Source organism: Dipodomys merriami, unplaced genomic scaffold (genome assembly GCF_024711535.1).
Source record: "Dipodomys merriami isolate MVZ:Mamm:240054 unplaced genomic scaffold, mDipMer1.0.p SCAF_7, whole genome shotgun sequence".
Lineage (NCBI taxonomy): Eukaryota > Metazoa > Chordata > Mammalia > Rodentia > Heteromyidae > Dipodomys > Dipodomys merriami.
The window spans coordinates 53,645,688-53,671,065 of NW_027206290.1; the positions used below are offsets into that span (position 1 = coordinate 53,645,688).

The following is a 25,378-nucleotide window of genomic DNA, read 5'->3' on the forward strand; positions in this document are numbered from 1 at the left end:
TCACATAGGTGGCCCAGAGAAAGGCTCATGCTGCCAGCTCCCCTCTTGGGGAAGAGAGTGCATCAGCAGCTCAGAATTTTCAGGATTGTTTTACTATGATGTGGACCCTAGAAGAGTAAACCATTTCTGCTCAAGGCCTTCAGAAAAGAGTTTTCTCTCTTGACCTTGCTCAAATACATAAATAAAGGGACCTTAGCAGTAGGTTGCTTAGAGACTGTGTATTTGGTAGAAGACTGTTACATGTGGAGATCAAGACCTGCTACTTCACTGGGAGGTTTGTAGTTCAGGGTGCTTTTTTTTGTTTCTTGTCCCCAAGAATTGGGACAAGAAGAATGATATACTTATTGCAGATTTGCTGATAGCCTGGAGGTTCAGGTAGTATATCCTATCCCTGAGCTAGCAGAACATACAAACCCAGAAGCCAGACCAGTTGGCTTGCATGCTTGAAGGTCATTAGAGCCTTAGAGTCATTAGATGCAGGAATAGTAAACAAAGTCTAGAACATATTGTTCTATTGAAGACAGCTTACTAAGAACTTTCAAAATAGTCTGAGGGAGATAGAGTTCCAATAAGAATAAAAAAATTTTGCTGAAAGTTTTTTTAAGAACTTAAATTTTATAGCATAAAAGTTTTATAGATAAAATGGAAGTGATAGCGACCCCTACTGAGAACAAAATTGTGTTCTGTGGAAACATCCTACAACCCTGAGTCAAAATGCAGTCAGAAATCAGAAATTAATAAGACCTGAAGGCAGGTTCAGATCTATCTTAAAAATGTTTAGATAAATGGGTAAAAGAATGAATAACAATAAGTGAGCAAATAATAACAAGAAAAGTTTACCTGGGCTGAAATAAAAGACTTGTATGTCTCAGAATGAAAGGGCCTTTGAGTCCTGGGAAAAATGAATCAAATAAGACCTATACCTTGATGACTGTGTTGTGGAGAGATTGTTACTATCATCCGCAGTGGGATGTGTTTGTTTACTATTGCCAGTGTAACACATCACCACAAAATGTAAGATTTGAGGCAGGCAAACTTACTGTATTATATTTCTGGAGGTAAAAACCCAGGTCCATGAGCTAAAATATCAAGGTTTTGAGAGGTCCGGGTTTCTTTTGTGGCACTCAGGAAGATTTTTGTTTCCTTGCCCTGTCGTTCCACTTCATTCCTTGGCTCATGTCCTCGTATCACATCATTTTCTCGTCCTGTTTCCATTGTCAACTAATTCCAATCCCCAATCCTCTTGCTTTCCTCTTATAAGGATTTTTCAATTACATTGACATAATTTGGACTGTCTCTTCATCTCCACATCCTTAATCACCATTGGCTGAGTCCCTTTTGCTATGTTACGTTACATCTGTGATGTAGTTACAAACTTGGGGAATTGAGATGGACATCTTTGGGGAAGGTCTTTATTTGGGGCCTATCTTGGTTGTTTCTTGTATTCCCTTTTCTGCCCTAGAGTAGTATGTTTCCCATCTCATCTCATGTATGTCTACTGCACTTTTCATTCATGTAAGTGAAAAAGCCACAGTTTTTTTTGTAATTATTAATACAGATTACATATCTTAAAGGTTCATATGTCCATGCGTGCATATATTTTACATGCATCATGCTTTGATGATGTCTATCAACATTTCTTCTTCTACCTCTCCCTTATCTTCATTCCATCAGCCACTTTTGTAATCTATAATAGCTCCTCTTTTACATTCAAGTAATCTTTTTCTTTGTTTTTTCCTTTTTTTTTTTTAAATCAGTTATGGGGCTTGAACTCATGGTCTGGGCGCTATCCCTGAGCTCTTTTGCTCAAGGCTAGTGCTCTACCACTTGAGCACTACTTCCAGTTTACTGGTGGTTAATTGGCTGGCTTCAAATCATGACCCTCAGATCTCAGCCTCCTTATTAGCTAGATTTACAGGCAAGAGCCATGAGCACCAGCTTTCTTTCTTTTTTTTTTTTTTTTCCAGTCATAGAGCTCTTCAGCTCAAGGCGAGCGCTCTACCACTTGAGCCACAGCACCACTTCTGGTTTTCTGGTGGTTTATTGGAGATAAGAGTCTCACTGACTTTCCTGCCTGGGCTAGCTTTGGGGTCCGGTCGTGGGGCCTGAACTCTGGGCCTGGGCGCTGTCCCTCAGCTCTTCAGCTCAAGGCTAGCACTCTACCACTTGAGCCACAGTGCCACTTCTGGCTTTTTTTTTCTTTCTTTTTTTTTTTTTTTTTTGCTTATGTGGTGCTGAGGAATCGAACCCAGGGCCTCGTGCATGCAAGGTAAGCGCTCTACCTCTGAGCCACCTTCCCAGCCCCCTGGGCATATCTTAGCTATGGTAAATAATGCTGCAATAAACATAGTTGTGCTGGTAGCTTTAGTGTGGTCTTGTTTGTGATCATTTGGGCAAATGCCCAGAAGTGGGATTGCTGGGTCATAGGGAAGCTCTATGTGGAGTCTTTTGAGGAACCTCCATACTACTTTCCAAAGTGGTTGAACAAGTTTACACTCCCACCAACAATGCAGTAGGGTTCCCTTCTGTCCACATCCCCTCCAGCATCTGTTGTTATTAGAATTCTTGATTCTAGCCATTCTAACTGGGATGAGGTGGTATCTCAATGTTGTTTGATTTGCATTTATTTTATCTTGCCAGCATTTCTTTCTTTTGTTTTTGATAATAGCTATTTTAACTGGGGTGAGATGGAATTTTATTGTTATTTTGATTTGCATTTTCCTGATAACTAAAATTATTGAGCATTTTTTCATATATTCATTGTCCATTTGTCTCCTCTTCCTTCCCCTTCTCTTCCTCCTACTCCTCCTCCACTTCCTCTTCCTCTTCCTCCTTCTCCTCTTTCTGTTCCTCCTCCTCCTCCTCTTGTTCCTCCTTTTCTTCCTCTCTTTCACCTCTTCCTTCTTTTTTTCTTCAGTACAAGGATTTAAACTCAGGGCTTCACAGGGTCTTGCTTTTTGGACAGTAGGACTTGAGGGGCTTGAGATAAGACTGTTCTGGAAGCTTGATCCTCCTGATTAAGATACCTTAAGTGGAGTGACAGGCATTCACCAATATACCCAACTAATGATTGAGATGAGGGTCTCTGGAACTTTTTGCCTAGGCTGGCCTTCAATTGTGAATCTCCTCCTGAGTAACTAGGATTAAATTTCTTCTTTTGAGATAAGTGTTTATTTAGATCACTTGCCTATTTTTAATTTGTTTTTATGTTATGCCTTTTAGTCCTTTATATATTCTGATACGCTGTTGAATAAGTAGCTAGCAAAGATTTTTCCCATTATATAGGTTATCTCTTTATTATTTTTTTCCTTTGATGTGTAAGAGCATTTGAATTTTATGTTATTTCTTGAAAAAGGAACAGATTAAACCTGGAATATTTGATTGCTGAGTATATTTGTCACCTCAAAATTTTGTTTAGAATTTAAATTCTAAATTACTTTCCAAATTGGGTGATCACAAACCTCTTTTCAAAGACTTTCCTCAAAGACTTTCCCTTTTCATGGGACTCTTGTAACCTTTAAAAATATTTAAACAACTATTTGAAAATAGGGCTCATTTTTGGTCACTTTTTTGTTAAAGGTCATCATATATGAAATGCTGTTTCCAAAGCTGAAATTACTTCCTTCTCTTGATCTCAAACAAATGACTTTGACAGTACATTTTACCAGAAAGGAAAAAATTAGTGTACCTAGACTTAGCTTACTATGAAGGGATTTCCTTTTCAGTGTTGTGTTAGTAATCTTTCTCTTACTATGACAAAATACCTGAGTCAATTTAAAAGAAGGAAATGTTTATTTAGACTCATGATTTAGAAGGTTGTTTGGTCTTGTTGCTCTGGCAAGGGAGAACATCATGGCAAGAAGACCCACATGAGGCCTGTTTCCATGGTGGCCAGGAAGCAAAGAGACAGTCAGAAAAGGGTCAGGGTCTAAATATCTTCTTCAAAGGCATGTTCTCAATAACCTTTCCTCCTAACTGTAGGCTCTTTCACCTAAAAATTCCACAGCCTCCCAGTGTTCCTCAGGCTGGGACCAAGCCTTCAATACATAGGTCTTTGGGGGACACTTGAGATCCAGACAGTACCAAGTGACATCATTCATGGTAAAATGAAAATACAGTCACTTGTACATGCCATATTATGGTGTAGCAGAAGCAAGCTTCCCTTTTAACTCTGTAGTTCTTGGTACATAATTTCAGCTAAAAATAGTTTTAGTGAAGTATTATTCCTAAGAAATTCTTTTTTTAATTTTTTAGACAAGATTTTGCTATGTGGTTCACACTAGCCCCAAATTTGTGATCCTCCTGCCTCAGTCTCCCAAGTGCTAGGATTATAGGTGTAAATTATTGTACATAGCTAAAATTTACTTTTAGATATGACAGAAGAACTGGTAATTTTTGTTGATGTTTGGTGCTTGTCCTGGAGCCTGAACTCAAGGCCTGGGCACTGTCTCTGAGGTTTTTTGCTTGAGGCTAGTGCTCTAACGCTAGAGACACAGCTCTACTTCCAGCCTTTTGGTAGTTAATTGGAGATAAGAGTTTCACAGACTTCCTGCCTAGATTGGCTTTGAATTATGATCTCTCAGCCTCCTGAGTGGCTAGGATTACAGGCATAATCCACTGGCATACAGAAAGTACTGATACTTTTTTAAAGTCAAAAATGCAAACAGGCGATTTCAGCATTTTAGCAGCAGCTAGTTTTTGTCACTTGTATATATTAGTTAGACATTACAATGCAAGGAAGTTCAGGGACTGAAAAAGGAAGTTTGAGATGGCAGAACAATATTTATTTATAGCACTATTTAATTGCATCAATAAAATAGCATTTTTACTAATTTTTAGCCAGCCTTTAATTAATGACCTATGAGCTGCGCCTGTGTGGACAAGACAAAGCCAAGGAAAGCATTTTATGTTTTGACATGATGAGAAATCCCTTTATGATATTGTTGTGTTCTATTTGGTAAAACTTATTTTGAAATGACTTAATGCCTTTAAACTTAATATATGTATGTATAAAACTATATCTATCTATCTATCTATCTATCTATCTATCTATCTATCTATCTATCTATCTATGTTGTTAGTTATATTTCTGTGTCATAAAGCTACCTCAAAATTTAGTAACCTAAAACAGCCCTTTTTCATATTGAATTTATATATATTTTTTCATATTATATCATTTCATATTCACTTTTTTTTGCCAGTCTTGGGGCTTGAACTATGGACCAGGGCACTGTCCCTGAGCTCCTTTTACCCAAGACTAACATTCTATCACTTGAGCCACAGTGCCACTTCCAGCTTTTTCTGTGATTAATTGGAGATGAACCTCACAAACTTTCTTGCTCAGGATGGCTTCAAACTACAATCCTCAGATCTTAGCCTCCTGAGTAGATAGGATTACAGGTGTGTGCCCCTGGCACACGGCTTTGTGCTTCACTTTGGGGTGCTAGGAATTAGGTCAGGATTTGGTTGGGACATTTGTATGTGCTTTCTGTTGTATTGACTAGGGTCACTGGGTGGCAGCCTTCAGCTGGCAGCTGGTTGGTTGGTCTTGAGGATCCGAAATGCCCTCATTCATATACCTGTTACTTCAGAAGGCTGAACCCAGCTGAAACATTTTTCCATGCTGTCTCACTACTGGAGTAGTTGGACTTGTGCTGGTGCATGGAGCGCCAGGAGCATACTGTTTCAAGAGATAAGAAATTTTAACTTCAGCCTTTTGGTCCTGGAACTAATAATGTCCACCTGTAGCTTTGAATCATATGAGGTATTCCAGTGTGGTTGCTATAAGAAGTCTCCTGAATTTTCACATCTCCGTGATCATAAAGTAAATGCTGAAGTGTAGAGAGTAGAGTGATAATAATGCTCATGTATTTATTTACATTTTAATTTATTCTATGAGCTTACTAATGCAAATAAAATTTTTAGATGATAATATTTCATAGCCCTCTTTCTTGAAATAACTTAGTACTTTTCCAGTTAAAACAACTTAGAAGAGGATGGATTATTTGGTTAATTAGAAAGTTGATAAGTACAGGTTCTAGATCCTAAGTTTATAAGAAATTGCTTGTTTTTTCAGCTTGTTGTGTTCTGTTCAAGTTGTGAGAGATGGAGTACTTTGGGGCTAGGGTGGATGAACATAAACACTTGATTTAATCCACAACACCAGATTGCCTCACAAAATCCAAAATGCAAAGCATAAAGCAACAAATTCTGCCAAATGCTCTTGAGTGGGAATGTGGGTCTTTCAGAAGTATAATGACTGTCTTCTAGACTGTTGGTGGTGCAGTGCAAGAGAAAGCTCCGGAGCTGGATGGTAGTGGGCCTACAGAACAGGACAGAGGCCATTCTAACAGTAGCACCTTGTCTGACCGAAGACTCAGCAACTCCAGCCTTTGTAGCATTGAAGAAGAGCATCGAACAGTGTATGAAATGGTACAGCAGATCCTTTTGTCAACACGAGGTTACGTCAATTTTGTCAATGAAGTATTTCGACAGGTTAGTATGTGTGTATGTGTGTGTGTGTTACAAACTTACAAAACTGAAGAGACTGAAGAGATTTTTTATGTTCCTCTGTGCATTAGTTAGCTTTCCATTATTCTTTACAAATACCTGACCTAAATCACCTTAAAAAGGGGAAAGTACTCAGATGCTGATGGCTCATGCCTCTAATCCTACCTACCCAGGAATCTGAGATTTGAAGATCGCAATTGAAATCCAGCAGGGCAGATAAATCTGAGAGACTCTTATTTCTGTTACACAGTAAAAGCTTGAAGTGGAGTTGGGGCTTGAGTGGTACAATGCTAGCCTTGCATGAATAAGCCAAACATGAATGCAAAACTTGAATCCAAGCCCTAGTATCAGCACCAAAAAAGAAAGGAGGAAAGTTTTATTTTGGATCACCATTTCTGAGGTTTTAGAGGTTTTGGCTTCTGAGTGATTGGCTTTATTGCTTCAGCCTTCGGTTCATAGTAAATCACAGCAGGGACAGGTATGAAAAATTAAAGGAAGACGATGAGATCCAGAGTTTTACAATCCCTTTTGAGGGCACGACCATAATGATTTATAATCCATTAGACTTGAGTTCTTAATGTTTCTACCATCTCCCAGTAGTGCCAAACTAGAGCAGGCCATTCTTGAGTACCCTACAATGAGTCTAGAATGAAGAGGATGATATTGTTCTCATGTCTTGCTAATTTTTTGTCTAGGCTCAAGTATCTGGGATTACAAATTATGACTCTCTGTGCCTAGTTTTCTTTTCTTTTTCTTTTTCTTTTTTTTTTTTGGGTTTGGTTATGGGGCCTGAACTCTGGGCCTGGGCATTGTCCCTCAGCTTTTCAGCTCAAGGCTAGCGCTCTACTACTTGAGCCACAGCGCCACCTCCGGCTTTTTTCTTTTTTCTTATGTGGTGCTGAGGAATCGAACCCAGGGCCTCATGCATGCAAGGCAAGTGCTCTATCACTAAGCCACCTTCCCAGCCCGCCTAGTTTTCTTTTAAATTCTTATGTATGGTTTTAGGATTTTTACAACATTAAGTCAAAAGTTGTGTAGAAATATGTAATGGAATTTTTTTTTGGTTGGTCATGGAGCTTGAACTCTGGGCCTGGGCGTTGTCCCTCAGTGCTTCAGCTGAAGGTGAACACTCTACCACTTGAGCCACAATTCCACTTCCAGTTTTCTGGTGGTTTATTGGAGATAAGAGTCTCATAGACTTTCCTGCCTGGGCTACTTTGAACCTTGATCCTCAGATCTCAGCCTCCTGAGTAGCTAGGATTACAGGCGTGAGCCACCGGCGCCTGGCTATAATGGAGTTTTTAATCATAAAAGTTCCAACTGATGAATGGCCAGAAAAAAAGGAAAATACACATCATGGAATATTTTCAGCCATAGAGAAAAAAGAAGTTATGTTTGAGGAAAGCAGAACTGGAAATTATGTAGGTAAGCCCATTAACCAAACAATAGATTTACATGTCCTATGTAGTAGCTAAAATAAAGAAAAATGACTATTAAGAGAAGAAGAAAAGAACCATCATGAGCATGAGTATACAGGTATCTTTAGTGTATGTTGTCTATAATTCCTTCTAGATTATTCTCCGTATCTTAGCCTCCTGAGCAGCTTGGGTCATAGGAATCACTTTAGATTAAACTCATTGAAAATTTCTGAGTACAGTAAAAGTCTCATGGTTGTGAAAAATTTTGTACTCAAAATATTTGTTAGATGTTTTCAGGGATATTATAATATATAAATAAAATAATATTATACTAATTATTTTAAAAGTTCCTATAAATGTACACAATGCTATAAATAGTGGCTCTTGTTTACATTTTAGTGGCTATATTTAATGGTATTTGATAAATGTTGAAGTAGTTTATATAGAAGGAAGGAAGGAGGATAAAAGGTAGGAAGGAAGACAAGGAAAAGAAAAAAATAACCCAAATCTCTGACTTGTAGCTGTTGTCAACATCTGTAGTGTAACCACTCTTACTATGCTTGATTAAGCCACCAGCATGCCTGTCTCTGAGCCCATAATTGTAAAGTATATTAGATAATTACCACTAGCTATCACAGTCTACTTTATAACCTGTTTCTGATTCCCTGGGAAAAGTTCCAAGTTGTACAGTTAAGATTGTTTTATATAGACAATTAAAAAACCAGTGTAGAGTTGGGTACTGTGGCTCATGCCTATAATCCTAGCTACTCAGGAGATTGAGATCTGAGGATTGTGGCTGAAGACAGTCAAGGCAGAAATGTCAGTGAGATTCTTATCTTCAATCAGCCACCAAGAAGCTGAAAGTGGTGCTATGACTCAAGTGGTAGAGTGCCAACCTTGAACACAAAAGTTCAGGGACAGCTCCCAGGTCTTGAGTTCAAGGCCAAGCTGGCAAACAACAACAAGAACAAGCAAACAAACGAACAAAAATCCCTGTTTAGGTATGATTTGATTTGTAGAAAAATTATCTAGTATAGGAGTTATTTTTAAACTGCCCTGTTTGTCTTGCCCCTTCTTCAGATGAGTGGTATACACTAAGACATGTGGCCTTGTGTAGTGTATGTAGAAGCTGTATGTTTTGTCTTTCGTGTGGTACTTGTGTGGAATTAAATGAATTTTTCTTCTTTTCAGGCATTCCTGTTGCCTTCCTGTGAGATAGCTGTAACAAGAAAAGTAGTTCAGGTATACAGAAAGTGGATTCTTCAGGACAAACCTGTATTCATGGAAGAACCAGATAAAAAAGATGTTGCTGAAGATGATACTGAAAAATTAGAATTTTCAGAAACTGATAGCAAAGAGGTAATTTTTTCACTTGTATTCTGAGTTGGGAACAGAATGTGCCTGCTCAAACAAGGGCACCCTTAGTGGCAAGTAGGCCCATAGATCTCTTTTGAACTAACCTCAGAGTTGCTGAGTTTTGTGAGGAGGAGCTGCTTCAGAGGGATATCTCCGCTCTGGTCTCACTTGGCAGTCATCTGTTAATTCTGAGGTCAGAGGTGTGTGCATATGTAGATTTCTTAGTTTCTGTGGCAGAAGAGTTGTTTAATTAGCCATCACATTTCTCATGGTTCTCTGAGACTAAAACAGTCACTGTCTTCTCCTTCACTTATTTAAGTAAATAGCATTTTTTTTTTGGTGTGTATGTGCTGCTCCTGGGCTTGAACTCAGGGCCTGAGTGCTGGCCCTGATCTTTGGTGCTCCAAATTAGCCCACTACTACTTGGGCCACAGCTCTACTTTTGGCTTTGTGGTGGTTAACTGAAGATAAGAGTCTCATAGACTTTCCTGCCCAGGCTGGCTTTGATCATGAGCTTCAGATCTCAGCCTCCAGAGTAGCTAGGATTATAGCAATGAGCCGTCCGTGGCCAAATAAGTAAAATGCTATTTATGTAATAGCATTTTGAAAAATGAAATTTTGACTATTTGGCAAACTTTTTTTTTTTTTTTGGGTCCGGTCTTGGGACCTGAACTCTGGACCTGAGTGATGTCCCTCAACTCTTCAGCTCAAGGCTAGCGCTCTACCACTTGAGCCACAGTTTGGCAAACTTTTTTTCTGCAGTACCTTTCAGAATCAGTTCGGTGTTAAAATTTTCAAAAGGGCTATCCAAATAAACAGCAAGTGTTCTCTGGGCTAATAACAGTGCTGAGTGCTGTTCTCTTGGAAGGGGTATGTTAGTTAAAGCTACAGGCTGGATAAACCTAAAATAACAATACAGCTCCCTCCTAAAATACAAAAGAAACATATTTGTATTCCTAATGAGCTATTTTGAAGTTATTTAAAATGTTTAAACTTCTTATCTACAAGCATTTTACTTTATAATATTGGTATTCCATAATGTTGATTTTTCAATATTGGTAAAATAATTTTAACAACTAGTCATGAGGTCAAAATGAACAAGTATTCCATGTACTTGGAAGCAAGTATTTGGAATTCAAGTGTTTTAGAAGCTTGCATTTTATGCTCACAAGGCATTGAATAAATGTAACTCCTTCAGCACACGCTAAGTACTAAACATGCTTTTGTACTGGAAGTAGAGAGGTGAGCAAACAGAGAAAATATTTACCCCTCTGAAATCTATTTTCTTGTGAATTTTGTTGAGTGTAAAGAATTGAATGTGGAAACATGCCTCTTTCTTCTGTTAATGGATTGTTATCTTTGAAAGGTCTCATTGGAAAGTTCTGGTCATAAACGATCTTCTAGTTGGGGACGTACATACTCTTTCACGAGTGCCATGAGCAGAGGGTGTGTGACAGAGGAGGATAATACAAATGTGAAAGCTGGGGCCCAGGCTACACTGCAGGTATGTTGCGGGTAAGGTTACCAGAAAACTTCCTGCACCAAGATGAAGTCACGTGAATGTCATTTCAAGTAGGGTGATATTTTTAACTATCAGATAGCAAACAGCTCTTAAATTCTTAAGGTTTTTCTTAAAAAGTTTGTAAAGATTTTTTAAGATAAAAGAAAACATAAAGACTTTTGAAGGTAAAAGAAGATGCAAGAACTGCTAGAATATTTTTAAAAGGATTATTATACAGAGAATGTGAAGTGTCTCAATTTTAAATCCTAAAAATATCTTCCAAACACATGTGAGTAGTTACTTGGACTCTAATTTACAAGACAAGTTCTTTAAGATATTTATCTGGATGAATTCAAAATAGAGCTTATATCATTTGGGAACTTTGGAAAAAACATCTTTGGTCATTCCTTACCCTCCTCATATCTCAGGATTTTGTCTTAAAAATAGGAATTGAGGAATTGCTTTTCAGCCATATGCTACTTAAAAGATGTTAGGATATAAGAAAAACTACAGGGTGCCTTTCAGTTACTCTATTTCCTGGCCCCTAAACACTCTATCCCATCTATATCCAAATTTATAGTTGTGGCTAATGAAGCTTCCCACATAGAGCCCTAGAGTCTAGGTAAGCATGAAAATACTATACATGTTATCCACTTCTCAGTGAGTGCTTTTGTCTCCCCCTCTTCTTTCTCTCTCTGTCTCTGTCTCTCCTCTCTGTCTCTACATCTCTGTCTCTGTCCTTTTTTTTTTTGCCAGTCCTGGGCACTGTCCCTGAGCCTCTTTTGCTCAAGGCTAGTACTCTTAGCACTTGAGCCACAGCATTGTATCTGGCTTTTTCTGTTTATGTGGTATTGAGGAATCAAACCTAGAGCTTCATGCATGCTAGGCAAGAACTCTACCACTAAGCCACATTTCCAGCCCATTATCTGTCTCTTGATAGGACTAATTATCATGTATCCTTTTTGTTTTCAAGTTTAATTAGTTATTTAATATGAAGTACCAATACATTTTCTCATTTCCTTTTCATTAAGAATCAGCAAGTAATTTTAAATTAATCTTTAAAAAAAAAAACCACCAAGAGGAGTCCTGGCAAAAAGTTTGAAAGACTCCATCTCCACCAACAAGCTGGTGGGGGGCATAATGATTCATGTGCCTGTCAATCCTCGACTTGGAAGGTACAGTCTGAGGCCAGCTCTAGGCAAACATGCAAGATATTACCTGAAAAACTAAAGAAAAAAGGCTGGGAGTATTGTTCAATTAGTGGAGTCTCTGCCTGTCAAATTATCTATATTATACATGTATTATTACACATATATTTATATATTACATATATGTATCTGTATCTATATACATTTATATAGAGATATTATATATTTCATATATATTAGAGAGAGATTAGTGTCTGTCTCTCCGTGTGTGTGTGTGTGTGTGTGTGTGTGTGTGTGCGCGCATGCGTGTGTACGTACCCGTGCACATTTGTACACACATGCGTGCAACTCAGAAGTATACCTGTGTCCTAAGCATAGAAAACTTGGAGGAGTCCTACCCTTCATGTCTCTGTAGCTCCTCCCTTTGTGTGGATTGTTATTGCCATATGTCAATCATATTTTTCCACTGATATATTCTTGCACATAGTGAATAGTGAACTTAGAATCCATAAGTATTGGACAGAGCCCAAAATAGATGATTAAATTTTTTTGTAATCTGCTTTGGTCTTAAGAATTCACTTAGATTTTATAATCCTGCTGCATAATATATTTCTCCTAAAAAAATCATGTTCTAGGAAAATGTATAGTATGGATCATGTGGCTTTGTCTGTTTATGAACATACCACTGCATACCTACTTTGGGTGGCCAGCTGCCCAAGAGAGGGATCTATATACAGAAAGACTCAGTCATATAGTTCTGTTATCTAGTCATATTCCTTCTTTTGCCCTTCCTTCATTCCAAGCTCTTTCATTCAGGCACAATGATCCTATGTTTTATTCTCCCTTTGCCCTTGTTGAAGAGACATTGAAAAGAAGTCTTCATTTGTGCTTGGTGGCAGAAGTTGCCCTACATATATGTAATAGTAATCACTCTCCCTATGAAAAGGCCTTTCATGTATCTATATAACTAATATGGACAGGTTAACTAAGTATAAATATCATTAGCACATGTTGGTTCTACAAGCTATACTGAACAGAATCTGTGAAATAATATACAGAAGACTCATTGTTAGAAGGGAATTAATACCATTTATCTTTAGGCAAAATTTGCTTTAATGTATATGGTTAATTGTATTTTCTAATGTTGACTTTAAGGTCTTTCTTACAAATGCTGCAAACGTCTTTTTGCTGGAACCATGTGCTGAAGTTCCCATGCTCTTGAAAGAACAAGTTGATGCTTGTAAAGCTGTTTTGATTATTTTTAGGCGCATGATAATGGAACTTACAATGAATAAAAAGACATGGTAAGTTTCTTTCAAATTCATTAATATTGTAAAACATATGTTTTTGTTTTTTAACATAATTAAAATGTTATGGTTTCCATTTACTTAATGACTTTATGAAGCTGACAATAGGACAATAACCAGTCTTTTATAAAAACTTCTGAGAATTTGGGGAAAAGGTAAGAACCTAATAAGTAAATGAACCATCAGGTTCATTTATTTTCTTATTGTTTTAATAAATGTTCCTGAACTAAGAATAATCATATTAGTAGTAATTTTTTCCATTTTACACATTAAATGTAGTTTGTGAACAGGCACTATGGTGTTTTATACTACCATTTTTTATAAGCTACAGAGAATTTGTTAATTGCCTCCAAATACTATAAACTGATTTTTGTTGCTTCAACTTGATGTTTTAAATTCACTTTGGAAGAACTATATTTTAAGTAATAAATTATTGAAATATCTAATTTAAAATTCAATTAATAATAGAGTTTCCTCACTGAAGTATAAAGTTTTCTCTCAGTTTCTGTCTCTCTTTCTTTTTTCTTCCACATTTTAAGGTAAATAATATGTTAGATATTTTCCTGAGCTCTTCTCTAGTAATGTTACCATAAATCCTATCTTGTGAGGTATTTGCAGTATTCTCTGTCACTTTCCCTTCTTTGTTGATCCCTTTGTATTCTAGAAGACTTCCCTTCTGACTTCTGTCTTCCAAATGCTTCTCACAGCTTCCCTACGCATGTGTACACACACACACACACACACACACACACACACACACACACACACACACACACACACACACACACACACACACACACACACACACACACACACACACACACACACACACACACACACACACACACACACACACACACACACACACACTACTTAGGGCTTCTACTCTCAGTCCCTCAGACTACTGAAGTCCTGTGTTGATGACATCCTGCACTGGAAATATTCCTATCATCATGCCTATCTTCTGAGTATCCTCAAATCAGCACAATAGATACTTTGAACAGGTTGTCCATGGGCATGTTCCCAGATCTTAGGCACCTTTGATTTTTCTTGCTCTTTTGTGCTTCAAGAATCCATAGACAGTATATAGAACAAGTTATTGATAGTGTTGGAACAAGATACAGATAACAAATAGAAGATATTGTAAGAAGTTACAGAAACTGATAACCTTCACACTAAAAATTTAAATGAGATCAGCTATAAAGATGGCTTTAAATGGCCAGAGGTCACTGTATTAGGAGAAGGTTAATGAGATTCATCATTATAAATTAAGGGAAAATAATGTCCTGCTATGCAGAGAGAATTGTAAAAAGAACTATAGTTTAAAAGTCTCTTCCTCTGATCTGCATTAGATTACTCTGTCCTATTCTTGATTTTATTACTAAAAAGCAACAAGGCCAAAGAGAAAGTTAGTAATGATGAACAAATGACTGAAGCATAAAACTTCACACCAGAGCAATTCCTCTCAAATTAAAAATCCTTTCCTATATGCAGAAGGTAATGTATTTTTGATTCCCACATAATCTAGGGCAACAAAAATTGAGAAGATACTCTGATAAGAGAAATACAGCTTAGCTGTGTGAAAGAAAAATGCCCGTTTTATTCTTCTAAAACACTGATTTTTTAAACTAGCAGTGTTACATATTCTTCATAGCATTTCATGTTCCTCAAAGACTTTACAAGTATCTCTCTTTGTAAGAGACTCTGAAAGTGTTGGCACATTGTGACTAAGATTCTGTGACTCCAGTTTTAACAACTGTGTACTTAAGTGCAATCAGGAGCCTCCAGACATATGCATATTGCTCATTTATGCCCAGCTATGACCTTCCCAAACCCCATCTGCCTATAAGAAGTCTGGAACTCAGTCATGCTATGGTATTGACTGCATGTGTTCCTCGGGAAGTATCTGTTTCATCCTACCTGTTGAGGAAGAGAAAGGTATATTGGTAGAATTGTTGTAGTTTATTTTGATAACATATATAATGTTGTATAATTGGCATTTAGTAATCAATGTTATTCCTAAGAGGATTTCATTTCCTGTACTTATAAATTGAAGTTCTTTGGAAATGTGATCATTAATATGAGCTTTTATTTTGGGTGGCCTAGGGAACAGATGTTGCAAATACTACTCAGGATAACAGAAGCTGTCATGCAGAAGCCAAAGGATAAACAAATAAAGGACTTGTTTGCCCAGAGCTTGGCAGGGTTACTATTTAGGGTAAGTCATTTTTATTAAAATACTGCAAATACAAGAAATGAATCAGACTTTTGTATACAGCAAATCAGTTTTAATCATTGAGAATTTTTGAGTAATATTAACTTTATATTTTTAGAAATTAGCCTTCTTAGTTTTGTCCTATCGTTTGTGGCCTATTATTTACATTTAGTGTTGCTTTAACCCATACAATCACAAACAAAGCTACACTACAGCTACTGGCACTCATATATTCATCTCAATATTATTTACCACAATTAAGATATGGAACCAACCCAGATGCCCTCCACAAATGAATGGATCAAGAAAATATGGCATATATACACACAATGGAATTCTGTGCTTCCATCAGAAAGAATGGCATCGCTCCATTTGTAAGGAAATGGAAAGATTTGGAAAAAAATCATATTAAGTGAAGTAGCCAGACCCAAAGAAATGTCTGTTCCATAGTTTCCCTCATTTGTAATAATTAGTATATGTCTAGGATAGTCCTAGCAGAGGATCACACTAGCTCAATATCTATGTACAAATGACCATAAAAAATGTTGCTAATTGAAATGAACTCCAAGATACCCTGCATATTGTATATATGTTTAAGGAAAAGGGAATAACAAAATGTTGAGACAAAGGACGAAATTTGAATTAGTGCAACAGCAATACTCAGAAGACACAATGTTGGAAATGAACTTTATAATTTGTGGGGAGAGGAGAGTTAAGGGGAGGGAAAGTGGGAGAAAACAAGGGAGGAGGTAACAATGTTCGAAAAGAAATGTGCTTATTACCTTCTTGTGTAGCTGTAACCTCTCTGTACATCATGCTTACAATAAAATAAAATTGAATAAAAGAGAGGTCTTGATATAGAAGGGAGCCAGATGGAGTTGGCAATGTGTGGAAGGTGAGGCTTAGGGAAGTGTGTTGGCTTATTAGTGTGATGGTCCAGTGAGGAAGGACAGGATGGTATGAGGGAGAGGGAGGAGAATTGTTGGATGGAAATCTCAAATATGGAGGAGGGGTTGATGACCCTTTGTGTGAGTATAGAGCTCCAGGAGATGCTTGTGCTGCCTGCAACTGTCATGGAGGTAGAAATGGCATAGGACTCTTAATGGAAGCAATACTGCCTATATATATAGATATAGATAGATATAGATACAGATGTGTATATATGTAAATATATGGGTATATAGAATTTGTAAGAGAGAATAGCATAGATGGGCTCTGGAAATATGCACAGCTGGTTGGGTCTAACATTAAATTTTTGCCTGGTGAGACATATGCTGAAGTGATGATTACCCTAAAGGAAGTTTTGGAAGATAGATACTAATTAAGAACATTAGTAGAGTACCGATAAGACATGTAGGTAAAGGTGACAAAAAGAGAAATATTTCTTTACAAAGGGTTTTGCGTTTGTTTGTTTGTTTGCCAGTCCTGGGGCTTGAACTCACAGCCTGAGCACTGTCCCTGAGCTTTTGCTCTAGGATAGCACTCTACCACTTGAGCCACAGTGCTGCTTCTGATGAGAAATATTTCTTTGAAGCTGAATATTCCCATTTTATATGTAAGAGAAGTCAACTATTCATATTGAATTTTAACATGTTAATGTGATTTCATGAAAAATATATGAGGCTACAGAAGTAATTGGCACATACTTTTGCCTCCTGAATAGTATCCCTTTCACTCTGATTGCCTTACCTAGCTTGTAGACATGTGGAGTGGGTCTATACAGGATTTTGCTACGTTGTCCATGCTGTCCTTGAATTTGTGATCCTCCTCCATTTCCTGAGAGCTGGGATTATAGGTATGGCCCACTATGCTTGTTCTTCACATTGTTTTTGCCATGTGTTCAACTTGGCCTTGCTCTTCCTTGGAGAGTGATACTGATCATTGCTTTGTTGCCTGCATGGACAGATGGCCACTGTTCTGTTTATTGTCTTGGTGGAACCTCTTAATGTTGGCACCTATCCAGGCTCTCAGTACTGGGAGTGGGCTGCCAAGTGGACATGGCTAAAGTTAGGCTGAAAGGTACTTAGGCCTCATTACCACAAGTTGTCTGGGCCTACATTTACTGTGTGTGTTGGAATTAGAGAAGGAATTTGTTAGAGAATCAAGCAAAAGTCTATTTTGGAGCAATCTTTTCTGTATTTTTGTTTTGTTTTTTAATCAGGGAACTACACTTTATTTATTGAGAAATCTTATCAAGGAAGCTTCAGGGATCCATGATAATTTATGATTTTGATTCCATTGTTAATATTTTGGAAATAAGTAAATAAAAAAGTTGCTTACATTTAGGACTAACCACAGAATAGTGAAAGAAGGATTAACCTTTTTGTTTTTTGATTGATCCTGATTGTGATCCCAGATTTGGCAGTTTCTGAATATCTGGCCTTGAACATACCACTTCACCTTTCTTTCCTCTGATCTGCCATAATCAAGAGAGGACTCTCTTCCTGTAATTTAGGGTTGTCATGGGACACAGAGTGGGATTTAGAATCATCTGTTGACTTCCCATGTCTTTGTGTAAGATCCTAGAGGGGGAATATGGCAGTGCTCTGAATAGAATGGGCAGGCTGTGAAGTGGGTACTATCTTGGTGCCACACTAGAGTGAACAAGTGCTATCTAATTGTAATTTATTTGTCACATGGATAAAATGTCTGAAATGGCTAGGTACTTGATATTTTTATACAGGCATCTACTAAAGGGGACAAGAAGTTTTAAGTTGTCATTATCCTTTTAAATACAAGGGTACTTTTTTCCTTAGTGTGTATTTTTCTCTGCCAATAAATAATCTAGGTTAGAAAACTTTCTTCAAATAATGGTAGAATTTGACTCCATTTTACATATGTATCAGATAATGGTTATTGCTTTAATGATGTTTTAATCTATTGTCATTACTAATAAGAACTGAGGCTCCAAAGGTATGTCAGGAAACTCTGGTCTTGCTGTGGAGGAAGGAAGTGGTTGGTAAACAAATGTACATAAGACAGAGATTTATGAAGCAAAATATTCTTTTCATGCAGCTTATGTGCTAAGCTGTATCTGATTAAGCATTCAGTGTCAGTGCTGGAGAAATGTTGAGGTGCCTTTATCTATCTCTTTGCTTTTTAATTGTGACTTCAGAAAAGTCAAGTGACTTGCTGCAGGTCTTAAACTAAGTTAGTGTTACAACTTGAGCTGGGGCTCTCATCTCCTGCTTTCTTTTTAGAAAGAGGCAATTGATTAAAAGGGTACCTACCCTCTGTTGATGTCCAGAGGTGCCACATTTACCCCCTGCCCCACTCCACTTGTCCTTCATGACTTTGCTTTGTGCAAATGCTAGGGTGAATTGTGCTGAGGATTCAGCAGATCTTCATACATGTTTGCAATATTGGGAAGAATGAATTTTATAAACTACAGGAAGTTAATTTCTGATTTCATGTTTTATAAATCAGTCAATAAAATGAAGCCAAAACAAGACTCCCAAAATAGAGTACTTTATTATACCAAGACATCATTCTGATTTTGCTCTTGAAGCTGATGCCACAAACAAATGTGAGGCTGAGTCATGGTTAATTTACTAGTCTCCACTCTTTCCTCTTACTCTGCTAAGATTGTATTTACTGATGTAATAATGTAATACATCAACATTTATAAATAAATAAGTATTTACTATTAGAGGAAGACTATTCATGTACTTTATGATAATACTAAGCTGCTTTTGAAAACAAGAGTGTAAAAATGAATAGACAGAACCTGCTATTTTAGTCATAGTTAAAATGCCTATTAAATTAAGTGGTAATCAATATAATTATTTTATTCTGGTACCAGGGATTTGACCTCAGGGCCTTACATTCTCTCTCAACTTGGTTGTTCACATCTAGTACACTACAACTTTATTCATGACTCCAGCATTTTTCTGGTTAATTGGAGATGGAATCACAGACATTTCTGCCTGATTTGGCTTCAAACTGTTGTTTTTCATGTATCAGTCTCCTGAGTAATTAGTATTATAGGCATTATAGTAATTAGTATTATTCTAGCATCTCACTTATTTCACAGTTTTCTTTCATGCTATTGTTAGTTTTGAAAATTTGTTCATGTATCATAACTTGATACACCTATTTTAATTGTATTTTGACCTTTTTACCCTTTTACAAAGTATAGTAAACATGAAGAACACTATATTATAGAATAGTCACTTTAAATATTACTTTTGAAGTAGTCAGAGCAGGCCTGCCTGATTAGACTTCATAATACCTACCTCTCAATTTTTTCTGTGCCTATATTAAAGAAAAAAAAAAAACCTTTTTAAAAAATCTGTAATTTGTCTAGGACACCTTGGATGATGTGATGTCCCAGTTGTAACTTGAAGAATCAGTGGGAGTTAGAGGCAAAACTACAAAAATTAAGAGTAGAGAACCTTAGGGAGAACCTTAGGGAAGCACATTAAATTCTTCCCACTCTTATCTATGTGATAGGTGTTGGTGGCTGTTTAAGCTGAGTTCATTAGTAGGCAAGTGGTTAGAAAAGAAGTGAGCAAAGAGATCTGCGCTGGTCTCAGAGTCACAGTATTAAGGATAATGTGGCTGGCGAATAGAGATTGGAACCTAGGCAGAAGGTGGAAAGGTGCCAGAAGGGGAAAAGCAGGAGCAGTCAGTTGGCTGAGAGATAGAGTGAGTATGGAACAGTCTCTTAAGAAGTTTGACTTTGAAAAAGCCGGGCGCTGGTGGCTCACGCCTGTAATCCTAGCTGTTCAGGAGGCTGAGATCTGAGGATCACTGTTCAAAGCCAGCCCGAGCAGGAAACTCCATGAGACTCTTATCTCCAATACACCACCAGAAAACCAGAAGTATTGCTGTGCCTCAAGCAGTAGAGCACTCGCTTTGAGCTGAAGAGCACAGGGACAGTGCCCAGGCCCAGAGTTCAAGCCCCATGATGACAAAAAAAAAAAAAATGAAAAGAAAAAAAATAGTTTGATTGTGAAAGAGAAAGAAGAGGGCTTTACCTAGAGGATGAATCTGCTTTGTGGATGAGAATGGAAGAGTTAACAGAAGGTAAAGATTATGAGGATGAGATCCAGAATGTAAGTAGAGGCAATTATATTGGTTGAATCCAGATAAGCATGCTGGTCTTGCAGGCTGAGATTGAAGGCTTTCTTATTTCTAAGTTTACAATGAGCCCATCTGCTAAAAATCAAGAGGAAACAGTAGGTTGAATGTTCATCTATAACGGATGATGTTTGAAGTGGCAACTGTGGTGAGTGAAAGCAAAAACTGAGTCAGGAAAGCCAGAGTAGTTGTAGAAGGCTTTGTCTTCTTACTAAATATAGCCAGGACCAGCCTCATGCTCTAAGCAATATTGGATTGATAACTGTTCATAGTGATAACTATTTTGCTGAGTTAATAATAATTGTTCATGATTAGGAAAAACATCATCCCAAACTACTTTTTAATTAAATTTAATTAATTAATTAATTTTTTGTCGGTCATGGGGCTTGAACTCTGGGCCTGGGCACTGTTCCTCAGCTCTTCAGCCCAAGGCTAGTGTTCTACCACTTGAGCAACTGCGCCACTTCCAGTTTTCTGGTGATTAATTGGAGATGAGTCTCACGGCCTTTCCTGCCTGGGCTGGGCTGGCTTTGAACCGCTATCCTCAGATCTTAGCCTCCTGAGTAGCTAGGAGTATAGGCATGAGCCACCAGCACCTGGCTAACTTTTTAATTTTAAAACTTACTTTTTAAATACAGCTTGAAATATTTTGTTAAAAATTATCTTTTTTTCCAATTGAATTCTCTGTTGCTTGTTGGTTTTAGACGCTCATTGTGGCTTGGATCCGAGCAAACCTCTGTGTGTACATTTCTCGGGAGCTATGGGATGACTTTCTTGGTGTACTGTCATCCCTCACTGAATGGGAGGAACTTATCAATGAGTGGGCCAACATCATGGACTCTTTGACCGCAGTCCTTGCAAGAACTGTTTATGGAGTTGAGTTGACAAATCTACCTCTGGATAAATTAAGTGAGCAAAAGGAAAAGAAGCAGCGAGGCAAAGGTATTTCCACTCTTTGGGATTTTTACAATTGCAATGAGACTGATGAATGAATATTTATATATCTAACCCATTATTAGTGCATGACATTTCATAAGGGATTGAACAAGCCACATGTCGGACGTGTGTGTGTGTGTGTGTGTGTGTGTGTGTGTGTGTGTGTGTGTGTGTGTGTGAGATTTAGTCTGTTATGTCTTCATTGTAGCCTGAGGATGGCTTGCTAAAGCCACAGTTAATAAAAGCAAATGCATAAGAAGTCAAAACAAAGAAGCCACTGGCATTCCAGTGGAACAGTTTAGATTTACACTGTGCAATGTAATGATTTCCTAACTTATTTTTAGCAGCAAGTCCTTTTATTTTTTTCCCCTTTCCAGTTGAAGCTGAACAGAACCCCTTTTGAAAAAACATAAATTAGGTGGTATTTGTCATTAAAATAAGACAGGGAGTCAAGAGCTTGGGCCCTTACTGCCTTATCCCTTTTCACAGCTCTGAGCCTCTCCCTAAACCAGGACCTGAGAGGCTGAAGGTACTTTCAAATATAGGCCCTGTCTAAGACAGCAATTCTCAGTCCAGAAGAAGAGTTTAACCAGTCTAAGGAGACCTTCTAGTGTAGAATATGGAAGAGCTAAAATGGAAGATAATACTTTGCTTACTCAAATTATGTTCCCTGCCTCCAGGTTAAACACACATGTACATGTGCGCACACACACACACACCACCACCACCACCACCACCATCCAATATTTTCCCCATACCCATTGTGCAAACTGATCTGTGAAGACATAATAGATGAGTATTAGGAAGGCAAACACTTTTCAGAATGGTACAGAACAATTTTTTTTTTTTTTTTTGCCAGTTGTTGGGCTTCAACTCTGGGCCTGGGTACCGTCCCTCAACTTTTTAGCTAAAGGCTAGCGCTCTACCACTTGAGCCACAGCACCACTACTGGCCTTTTCTGCATATGTGGTGCTGAGGAATCGAACCCAGGGCCTCATGCACACAAGGCAAGCACTCTACCACTGAGCCACCTTCCCAGCTCCCAGAACAAATTATTTTTAAAATGAGCATGACAGATAGTTTTATATCACTTTAATTGTTAAAAGGTAAATATTCACTATAGAAATACCTAACTGCTAAGCACTAAACTAGTAAAAACACAAAACAGGAGGGGGGACCAAGATGGCGACGGGGCAGTAGGGAAACGCCACAGCTCTCCCCAACCAAAAAGAGAGTTCAAGTTCCAACGCTTAATCTCCCCAAGAGACCGACAACAACAAAAAGACGAATACTCAGAGAAAATACTCAGGAATACTCAGACGAATACTCAGGATAATAACAAAAAAAGAAAGAGAGGAAAAGAAGAATTTCAGAACAGAGAAGAGCAAAGACTCCTCCCCCAACCTTTACTGGCCGCGTGGCAGTGCGCCAAGCCGCCGGCCAGCCGGCCGGGTGGGGGCTGCCGGAGCCCCAGAGACACAGGGGGCCACCTGTACCGGTTTGCAGAACAACTGATCGCCAGGAACAGAGAAACCTACCAGCCGGAAGTCTCCACGAGGATCTCACCCCCACCCCTCACTCTCCACCCGAGCAGAGAGGCTCCATCCTGCCAAAGCCGCCCAGCACCAGCAGCACGACAAAGGGACCTGTCTGCAGACCACCCGTGCAGAAGCCGCCTGAGGCACTAGACCCTTCCGTTAGTGATCACAAGGACCTGGCGGGGGCCGCCTGGGTCCCAGAGGCACAGGGGGCTGCCTGCAGATCACCAGCGCAGAAGCTGCCTGAGGCTCCGGCGTCAGACCCACCGGATCTCTACAACCCGCGAAGAAGCCGCCTGAGCGTGGACACTGTGGACCCGACAGCTTCGATAGAGGCAGAGACAGAAAAGAATCATACAGAGCCACTACCGCCCAGCCCAGCCTGCAACCACCCCAACTGAACTCGGATTGCAACAACTGATGACCTACACCACACAGAAACAACCAGCTCCAGGGTGAGTACCCCACAGGGGACAGTATATCCCTCAAGGGAGACCAGAGCTGGAGGGAATCCCCAGACCCTGACCTAGACTCCCTACCCCAATACCCGGACCACAGGACCCACTAAAACTGGGAACTGTTCGAGAGCTCCACCAGCCCATGGAGCACACTCCGCTGGCCAGGCCAGAGCAAGAGTGCCCCTGGAAGGGAGCTTAAATGCCCAATCCAGGAACAGCGCCCCTGGGTCAAGACTACCAACAGTAGAAGAAATTTGAACTGTGTCCTCCAGGCTGCATAACCTAGGTGGTATACACATCAGCACAGGCCTAACGAGTGTGCTCTAGGCTGGGGCCGGAACCAGGCCCGGGGATCCGGCGCCTGAACAACACAACCAACTCCTCCCAACTGAAGTAAAAAGCTGAGCATACGCCTCAACAGAGGGGAGAAAATCAGGAAACAGCACTCCCCGAGAAGCACGCCTGTGACAACAAAAGACCTGGAGTCCCAGGACAAGAGAAGCCCAAACCCCACCAAAACTCCACCCATATACCCTAGGCTGGGAATTGGGCAACACAGGCTGCCAGCACCTGATAGTAAGCAGGAGCTCAGGCTGATAAGGCGGCTCAGCAGTAGAGTGATAGTCTTGGATGTATGAGGTCCTGGATCTGACTCCTCAGCATCACAAAAGCAAAAAGGGTCAGAAGTGGTGCTGTGGCTCAAATGGTAGGGTGCCAGCCTTGAGCTGAAGAGCTGAGGGACAGCACCCAAACCTAGAGTTCAAGCCCACAACCAGCCCCAAATAAACAAACAAACAAAAACACATCAGGAGCCCATAGCAGATTCCAGTATTTGGAAGGGTGCATCCAGAGCATCTGATCTTCCCAAGAGCACCCATAGGAGCAAACACAAGCAGTCTAGGCTGCTCAACTCTTCCAAAGGCAGGAATTGCCAGCAATCTACAGCAGAGAGCTGAGAATCCTAAGTAGGTCAGAATAGCAGCTGGAAATAGGCTCCCAACAGAACCCAGATCAGGCACAGACTCTCTCTACCAATACAGAATCAGCAACCAAGCAAAGACAGACACACCAAAACAAAATTGCAGAGCAGTCTCCTGAACCCCCATGCAAAAATCACAGAGAAAAATCACAAGGTTTAGCACCACCCAGCAAGCTCACCTCAAAAGACAGCAGCCATGCAGGGGAGAGCCCCAGTGGGAGCAAAGCAGGAATGGAAGACAAAAGCTACATCCAAGGGTTGCTGGAGGCAATGACTCAAGAAATAAAGCGAGAAATTGATCAGAAATTGAAAGAGCACAAGGATGAACTATCAAAAGAGATACAGGATATCAAACAAAAGTTGGATGCAAAAATAGAAGCTGCACAAACCTCAGTAAGAAGTGAGATAAACGCCAAATTAGAGGTAATACATACTGAGATCAGTACTCTGAGAACCAACATTGAATCCATAAAGGGATCCATTTCCTCCGTGCAAACCACAATAGAAGCCACGGTCAACAGAGTGAATGAAATGGAAGGTAGAGTGTCAGATACAGAAGACAGAATACACCAACTGGACCAAAAAGTGACCGATATAGAAAAATCACTCAAATTAAACCAAAGGGAAATTCAAGAGCAAGCAGATAATGCCAAGAAATTTAACCTTCGCATAATCGGAGTGGACGAAGGTGAGGAATTCCAGAGCAAGGGAATGCAACACCTACTTAACAAGATAATCAATGAAAATTTTCCCCACCTCAAAAATGACCATCTTAACTACATCACAGAAGCTTATCGAACACCCAACAAGCAAGATCCCAGGAGAAACACTTCTAGACACATTATAGTAAAAATGATAGATCTGAATAATAAGGAAACAATCCTGCATGCAGCAAAAATGAAGAAGGAGCTATACTACAACGGGAAAAAA

General features: G+C 39.1%; 1 protein-coding gene across 2 annotated transcripts in view; it reads left to right on the forward strand.

The window, feature by feature from the left end:
* The window catches only part of Ralgapa2 (Ral GTPase activating protein catalytic subunit alpha 2), a 315,000-nt gene that overhangs the window by 73,438 nt on the left and 216,184 nt on the right, over nt 1-25,378 (forward strand). For both annotated transcript variants that reach the window (XM_070006662.1, XM_070006663.1), the window contains exons 10-15: nt 6,271-6,495; nt 9,120-9,287; nt 10,651-10,788; nt 13,089-13,237; nt 15,347-15,458; nt 21,242-21,479. In XM_070006662.1, coding sequence (XP_069862763.1) covers nt 6,271-6,495; nt 9,120-9,287; nt 10,651-10,788; nt 13,089-13,237; nt 15,347-15,458; nt 21,242-21,479 — 1,030 coding nt within the window. The remainder of the gene's footprint in view (nt 1-6,270; nt 6,496-9,119; nt 9,288-10,650; nt 10,789-13,088; nt 13,238-15,346; nt 15,459-21,241; nt 21,480-25,378) is intronic.